General features: G+C 40.2%; 1 protein-coding gene across 1 annotated transcript; it reads left to right on the top strand.

Moving 5' to 3' along the window:
• Positions 1 to 923: 923 nt before the first annotated feature.
• DYDC2 (DPY30 domain containing 2) lies at positions 924 to 6,475 on the top strand. The gene is given in 6 exon segments (XM_036883960.2): positions 924 to 1,072; positions 1,425 to 1,580; positions 2,920 to 2,928; positions 4,482 to 4,644; positions 4,647 to 5,169; positions 5,262 to 6,475. Coding segments are annotated over 5 exon segments (624 nt in total). The 5' UTR covers positions 924 to 925; the 3' UTR covers positions 4,796 to 5,169; positions 5,262 to 6,475.
• Positions 6,476 to 8,887: the final 2,412 nt, after the last annotated feature.

The raw sequence follows: 8,887 nt of genomic DNA, 5'->3' as shown, positions 1-8,887 counted from the left end.
TACAACATTTCATGTCACAACCTCCCACTGTAATAGCTTTTATTAAACACTATGTGCCAGGTTAAGTGCTTTACTTGTATTTATTATCTCTTTTAATACTCACAGTAATGAGGTACATATCTTTCTTATTCTGTTCTACAGATGAGAAAACCGAGGTTCAGAGAGACTGGGTGCCTTGCTGAAGATCACACAGTCGATACATGGCAGAACCAGCCCTGGAACTTGTTTTGTCTGATCCCAGAGTCTGTGTTCATACTGCTGCACTCCACTGTCACACCTAATTTACAGTCTAACTCAGGCTACGTTGCCTCCAGCTCATGAAATCTGATTAATAGTAAGTTCAGGATCAACAACTCAACCTAAAGCAGTTTCATGCTTAAGCCATAGAGAGCAGAATATTGTGCTAAGTGCTGGCAAAGCTGATCATCCATAGCTGCATCTTCCCTTCCTCTCCTCTCCTCCCCAGGGCTTCTCAGTTGTCCCTTGTGTATAAATAAGTCTATCTTATCTATGTCATAGATGACTTCAGCTTCCAGCCTCACAATAGCACAGCTTGCTGGGTGTTCAGAGACCCTTTGGGGACTTCCTGCCTGCTCACTTATTTCCTCCTTGCTCAAGGGTGGAAATGTGTGCATGGAGACCTTAGACACCCTTAACTACCAACATATAAAGCTCCTCTTAGCTGATGACCTGCTGGACCTATTGTCTGACCTCAAACAGCTGGAAAGCTTTTTAAAAGACTATTTGAATATAAGCGCTATTGGCAAGTATGTATTTATTGAAGCTTTTGGGAAGAATGGGATCCAGAAGCATCTTATATTTATCCTGAAATGAATCTGAATTGGTTAGAATGTATCTATTTTAAAAATCAGATTAGATGTATAAAACAGTGTGACTTTGTTTTGGTATTTCCTGGGCTACAGGGATGGAAACTGACTATCTGAAGAGGTGCTTTGGAAATTGCCTGGCCCAGGCGCTGGCAGATGTGGCGAAGGTTCGGCCCAGCGACCCCATAGAGTACCTGGCCCACTGGCTTTATCATTACAGGAAGAGCACTAAAGCGAAAGAAGAGGTGTGTATGTGCACTGGGTTGGCATGGGGAGGGCTTTCCGGCTTTCCCAGAGTCATTTGAAATCCAAGGCAGGATTCTGGAGCTACCCTGGGGAGTTTCTCAGTTATCCAACTTGTGAGATGGCTTAGGCCCAGATGTTCCTGAAGTGTGGGGAGTCAAGGATCTGAAGAAGGAATCCAACCCAGAGAGCTGTGGATTGGTGGGTTTGAGAGGCACTAGCAGGTAAAAGCTACAAGGGCAGACTCAGGAGGCCTGAAGGGCCCAGGGCCTGCAGCCTATCCCAGTGAGGGAGGGCGCGTTTAAACTTGCTTCCCAGGGGCTGACCTGATTCATCTGAGTCCCATTGCCCCAGAATAGACAAGAGAAGATCCAGCTGAAGGATGATAATAGCCTCAAAAAAACTGAAATGACAGAAGTGCTGAAGCAAGGAGAGAGTTAGATTCAACAGAAGCGTGAAAAGTATCACAAGGTGGGGAGGAAGAATTCAGCATTGGGCACATACATCCCAGTGATCCATACCAGGAAATCCACAAGTCAGCTCAGCCACAAGGCAAAGTGCATGGAGGTTCCCAAAAGCAGACTTTTCCTTCCATATTCACATATAACACCAATCTTATTGACAATCCTTGCCAATGAAATTCTTGTCAATGAAAAAAATGTTTAAAGGCAATTCCAGTTTAGATTTCAAACATACCTTAGGTGTTATACTTTTTTAAAAATTAGATTTAAAAAAAATCTAATACATCACTTAGAACTAATATATTTCATTCAAGATCCTTTGAGCCTTTTTCAAAAAATGATTCAATATTTTTCAGAAATCAAATATGGTTATTATTATATACTTCAGGTATATTAGTTTATTATATACTAATTACTTATGTATTTTATTTTTTATGTTATTTGTTTATGTATCAAGTCACAAATCCCTCCTCTGTGATGCTGTAATAGTGGTCATAAATTATTAACTTAGAGTAATTGGAAACAACTTTTTATTCATTAGTCTGACAAGCATATCTTTTATCTCCCACAATTTTTGCCCCAATCTTCTGAAAAATGCTGTTTCACTTTTGCGCCTTCTACAGAGTATATGACGCCTGGATAAGGAATTGACTTAATGGGCTAGACATCTGATATCTTTTTAACTATCACTATATCCTATGTATTACAATCTTCAATGCAGTCTTGTACAATTCACTAACTTTTGCTAGTTTCCAAACCCAACTTTGATAAACACATGAAAATATTATGCTTATGGACATTTATACTGATATGTTCAGCTTTCCTCACAATTAATAGGTTTATTTTTTAAGTCTGGATGTTTTATAAATAAATTAAATCAGAAAGTAGTTTCATACTACTGGTTGACAATAGTGTGAAAGAACTCTCCCTCAGGAATAATCCATTCTTTGAATAATTGTTGGGAGATAATACAGGTGAGGTCATTAAGCAAAAGTTGTCATCACCTTGCTGCCTATTCTACTCCTTTTCTAATACCATACTTCACTGTTAATAGAATATGGCAATGTAAGGCAGGAAAAGACTCCCAAAACTCCACGCTGGTTTTATGACTTTATTAAAGAAAACTTTGCGCATATCATTATTTTGAATTGTCCCTTTGTGTTGCACTCAGGCAGTTTTATGCCCTGTAGCAATATTCCTTAGCAAGATTTAGATGAGTGAAAAGTATGCTGTTCTTTTGCCAAGTGGAGACAAAGGCAATTGTTAGGGAATATGGGAAATAAGAGCCAGCATGGTGCCTGGACTCATGCAAGTTCTCTGTTTTAGGGAAGAGTTCATATGCAAGCTGTGATTATTGGAAACTGATTCCTTTTGTTAAAAGGAAATAGAACCCAACAGTAATCTGAAACACAGCTGAAGGTATTGTTTACCCGGCAAGGGAGAGCCACATCATTCAAGTGCAAGTTACTTTCCTAGTACAAAACTGAAAGAGCTAAACAAAGGGCAAAGAGGTGGAGATGCATCTATTGCTCAAGGTGAATTACAAACTATTCCTTTCTATTGGTTACCTTCAGATTTTGTGTCACTAGTGCTGTAAAATCTGATCTCAAATAGGCCCAGGATGGGTTGCATAAGATTTTAACAAGCCTCCTGATTTAGCTGATGGGCTTTTATGTACATGTTCAAAGCTTTGCAAAATTTTCCTTAATATCTCAAAGCCATCATTACTTGCATATTCCTTAGAAAGTCTTTGAGAATCCCCGATCGAATACTACTGGTCCACTGGACATGTCAAAAGAGTAGAAACAGTGCACTGTGTGTGGTAGAGATCATATCCAATTAAAAGAAGAAATTCACAGAGAGGCAGCATTTGAATCAGACCTAGAAGAAAGGTGGCAAAAGTTGACCTTCTATTGGTTTCTCTACATTAAGCAGAGGCAGCTTTGAAGAAGTAAATCCTAATTCAGTTTCTAAGTCTGAAAGCAATCCCTTTATTTATAAAGATCTGAGTGAGCAAATGTTTTAGAAATACATTTTTTATGGAATCAGTACCTAGATTTGCTGCATAGACTGAAAACACTTTGAAGTCAGAAGGATCTTAGAGATCATGTGGGCAAGTACTTCAAAGACCCCTCTGCAGCGCCCCCACAGGATCCGCTGTGGAGTGGACAGTGGGAGAAGACGGGAGTGGAGGCGGCCAGTACAACATAAGGTCCAAGGACTCCTACCTCATCAGGGACTTCAATCATGTCAGTGCTAGACTGATGTTGTCTTGTAGGTCACTGAGACCGTGTTCATATTTCAATCTTTTTTCCTCTATGCTTCAGTTTGGATAATTTCTATTGATCTGTCTTCAAGTTTACTGACCCTTTCTCCTACAATGTCCAATATCCTGCTTAGGGATTCAGCGAGTTTTTTCATTTCAAATATTGTACTTATAAATTCTAGAAATTCCATCTGGTTCCTTTGTGTAATTTCCATTTCCGCTATTGATATGCCCTATCTTTTCACTCACCACGTCCATTTTTCTCCTTCAGTTTTTTGAAAATACTTGTAATCACTGTTTTAAGTCCTTGTCTGTCAATTCCAACATCTTTGTCTCTTTGAAGTCTCTTCTGTTAAATACTAACTTTAGATTATGGTTCACGTTGTCCTACTTTTTCTTATGTCTAGTAATTGTTTGTATACTGAACATTGTAGATGATACTTTCCAGGGAGTCTAGATTGTGTAATTTTCCTTCAAATGCTATTGCTTTATTTCCTGGCAGGTAGTTAAATTATTGGTGAGTCATTTGGATCCTATCAGATTTGTTTTATGCTTCACTGGAGCACATCTGTTTCAGTATTATTCTTAGTCTTAGGCATGAAAATGGCAATATTGTGTTCTTGCCATACCAAGTGTGTTTTGGTCTCTGCTAATGACTTTTTTGGTTTTTCGTTTTCTATTTAGCCACTGGTATCTGTAGCCAGTTCCACAAAAGAGGTCATATTCACGCAGGAAAACATAAACCCCCGTGAGATGGAGGCTTTCAAGCAGGAGTCCCTGCCAGGTACTTCCAGGATGATTCCAGGAATGCCTCAGCAGATTGCTTCTTCGGAGTCATCTGGCCAGACTTATTGAACATCAGAACTGCACAAGAAAGAAAGTACCAGGCTTTTCAACATGACATTGCTCCCAGAATGCATCCTGGCTCCAAATCTCCCTGTCAGGTTTATCAGAAGGCAAGCAATTCTAATGATGATTCCCTCAAAGCCGCAAGCTAAGACAATGGCCAGCTAGAAGAACTCTCACTTGAAGATGATAATCGTGTGGATAAAACCAAAAATTTGAGGGACAATGGAAGAGATATCTGTAGGGACTTACAGCTTAAGTCCTGTTGTAATAGCCATAAAAATGTAAAAAAAAAAAAAAAACCTTAATCATGAAAAATTTGAACTACTCATAGGATGAAATAAACTCATAATAAGGATTTAAATGAATAACCAAACTGATGAGACTTTTTCTTCTTGTTTTATCATTTTTTGAAGACTAGACATTCACCTCATATGTTCATGACTTAACTTCAGTTGGACTTTTCAGCCAGGCCCCTCAGAGTGTTTACACGTGGCCGAGAGTGTACCTGTGTCACTGACAAGAGGTATTTTGAAACAACTCATATGATAATTAAATGCAAAGGTTTTTTTCCTGATTATTTTCTATCTATATTCACCTCTAAACTGATGATTTTAGATTTACATCTTTGATCAAGATTTCCTTGACTGCCTGCTTAACATGTCCACTTGGATGACCGAGGGACATCTCAAACTCATCTTATCCAAATGGAATCCCTGATGCTCTCCCTGAACCAATTTCTCTTCATTCTTCTGTTTGTTCAGGTCAAACTCTTGGTGTCATCATTGACTCCATTCTTTATTGGTAACCCCACATCTGGTCTGTTGACTTTCCATTTGAAATAAACCCAAAATTCAACCACTTGAATGCCCAGCCACAGTCATCTTTTGCCTAGATTATTACAGTAGCCTGTTAACTGGTCTCCCTTCTGCCTTTGGCCTTTTCTAACCTCAACATTAAGAAGCCAGGATGATCTTGGTAAATACAATATAAGTCACGTCATGTCTAATGAGTGGCTTTCTATCTCAGTCACAGAAATTTTCAAGGCTTTTACTGTGAGCTACTGGACTCTCAAAAGTCTGATTCCCCATTTTACTCTCCATACTGTTCTTTTCACTCCAGCCACACTGACACCTTGTTGCTCTTCAAACATTCCAGGCCTGGTCCCACCACAGAACTTTGCTTTCTCTTCTCTTGCATAGAATGCTCCCATCTCCCCACACTCCTCAATTTCTGCAGAGAGCAGGCTCCCTGTGGAACTCGTGGCCACTGTCCAGGGGTTAGAGTCCTCTCCAGCGTATCAGGATCTAGAGACATTTTCAATCTACCCACGCTGTAGAAAGGCCCAAGAACTTGGAATCCCTTCTTTCTAATGATGCTTCAGCTGAAATTGTGTAACATAATGAACACCATGTTTTCTTTAAATTGTAAAATTGGATGTGTGATATAAAAAGGACATGGAAACCTAACTGTGGTAATATCAATGAAAACGTGGGCTGTTTTAAAGTACAACTAAAAATCATTTAATACTGTGCTCTCCTCTCCCATTTTTCCAAATGATCCTTATGCAAGGTAATTTGGCTGGTGCATAGTATTAATGTGTTCAGCCATACTGAGTGAATTCTTGTGTGGAACCAAAACCAGGCAAGTCAATGAGAATTTGAGGTAGATAGCATAGAGGAGGAGCAGGGAAACTTTATTTTCAAAGAGCCATTGAGTGACAGGAGGAAAAAATCAACTGAGGACCATCAAAAGAAAATCATCTTAATTTTGTGTTCTGATATTTAGCAAAAATGAGAGAGTATGCCTAAATCATTTGCAATAGTGATTGATAACAGAGGTAAATAGAGCCAACTGAGGGCTCCTTCAGGCAACCCCTCTCATCCCTAGGGAACACCCCTGAATGATGACCTGCAGTCACTAACACTCTCTTGTCCAGTTTCCTCCGGTACGCCAGGACTAGGAAAAGATTAGGGATCCTCTGTTCTACATTTTAATACAGACGACTGAATGTATTCTATTGCTGTGTAATAAATTAACACAAACTAGTGTGGCTTAAAACAACACCTTTTTATTATCTCACGGTTCTGCAGGTCAAAAGTCCAAGCATGACTCAACTGGGTTCTCAGAGTCTCACAGGCTGAAATCAAGGTGTCAGCCAAAGCTACAATCCTACTGGAAGGTCAAGGTTCTCCTTCAAGCACATTGATTGTTAGCAGAATTCCCTTCCTGCCTCCGGGGAAGTGGGAGAGCCAGTGTTCAAACTCCCAACAGTTTGGTCCCAGAGTGAGAGTGTGAGCTCACTCATCAGCCCTGCCCTCAGAAGAGCCTTGGAACCCAGATGGTTAAGGGCACTGGCCCGCAGCCCGTTTCATCCCTCTCCCAGGAAATGGCACTACCCCACAGTCCAGGACAAACCCAGTCATGACTGGTTACCAGACTCTCTCAGGCTTTACTGAGGGCTAGTTTTGCCCAGGGACTGAAAACAGCAAAGTGAAATGACCAGGTCTCTCCTGGAGGTCACTGCCAATGCTGCGCTTCCCCCTCTGATGGACACAATCTCTGGAGGGAGCTGAATGCCTTCACTCAGGGTATAGTCTTTCTGGCCTCTCTCTCTAAGGTGACATTATGTATTCAACCTCTGAGGAAGCTTGCTTAGCTCTTACTGAGCAACTGAAGACTACCGCGAAGAAAGGCAACCTTGTTTTCCTCCTCACCTCCTAGTTCTTAGAGTCAGCAGCCCTCTCACCTGTCCTGTAGCTACTAAGGGCAGCTGTGATGGACAGGAGTGCTCAGTGCTGAGTGCGTGGGAGGTGTTCAGTGACCACAGAGAGTCCAATGCAGGGAAAGATGACAGCAGAAACAAAGGCAGGTAGAAGACACCACAAGAGCATTTCAGGCTGGAAGAAGGGTTCGTGCAAAGACACAGAGGCAGGAGTGAGTGCTCACTAGAGCTAAGCAGGGTGTATGTGTACAAACCAAACTGTCCAAGAGGCTCAGGGTGCAGGGGAAGGACTAGATCTGAGAGATGCTGGGGAACAAGTATAAGCAGTGAGTGGGATGAAGAAGTCTAGAATGGATCCCAGCTTTTATTTGTGTAGGGGGAAATTAAAGGGCTGAGTAAATCTGTCACAAAATAATGCAGGATTTTGAAGTGACTAAAACCAGGACCCTTCCCAAAGAGCTAGGATCTTGGATAGAGTGCATCTTCCCCCAAAGGGTGTGTATTCAGTCAGACTGTCTTTCAATACTCTTCTAAAGGGAATATGGAAATTCCCATTTATAACTCAAGTTTATTTGTCCACATGTGTTTAATTAAAGAAACAGACATAGTCAAAAAGCATTATCTTAGTTTTCAATAATAATATATGACTGACGTAGGATGTTTAATATGTGCCAGGCATTATATTATCTCATTTAATTTTCAAAACACTCCCTGAGTTGGGTACTTTAATAATTTCAGTGTTGCAGATAATGAAACTAGAGTTCAGAGGTTAATGGTTGGCCCAAGGTTAGACAGCCAGGAAGTGGCATTTGGGTCTGTATGTCAGGAGCTCATATATTTGACTGCCAGGCTGTGCTGCCTAATACTTTCTAATAAGGGAAGTCTAATTCCTCTATCCAGGGACTGTTGCTTCAAGTCGATTACAGTTTTTTTTCTTTTCTCTTAGATGAAATGAAATCTTCAAAGAGCTTTCAGTTATCCAGAAGCATTTAAGCTCACTCACGCATATTTTATCATCTTATAGGCCAGAATTAACCAATGCATTTACAATCATAAACAGGATACTTCAAAAATTCATGTTAGATACTTTAGAGACACTGTTATAACAATATATGTGATAAAGTCCATAAAGTAAAGTTCTTACCAGTGACAGATGTAGTTCATAAACACTTTTCAAAAGGTTGAATAGCCAGTGGGGAAATAAATCCCCTTTTCTATCTTTAGACATGGAGTAAGAATGATTTTGGGAGACCAAATACAACAGCTATGATATCACAACCAGACAGTTTTACAATATGAAAATGAAATGGTTTATATTATCCAAAAATGTAGCTGTAAGAAGATGCTTGTCAGCAAAGAAAAACTGGTGAGTAGTTTTCCTGCAGGATTAAGATTTATGATTTGTCTGAAGACAGTTCAATGCTTGAGCTAACAGTTCCTCGAAGGTGGCTTAGAGCTGAGTCATATTGCATGTCTCATATTACTAAAGGCAAGTTTCTCTGGGTGTTTTGCCTTTCAT

This window comes from Manis pentadactyla, chromosome 8, assembly GCF_030020395.1.
Source record: "Manis pentadactyla isolate mManPen7 chromosome 8, mManPen7.hap1, whole genome shotgun sequence".
Taxonomy (NCBI): Eukaryota; Metazoa; Chordata; class Mammalia; order Pholidota; family Manidae; genus Manis; species Manis pentadactyla.
Note: the sequence above shows the minus strand (reverse complement) of the source record. Positions and strands in the feature narration are given on the sequence as shown.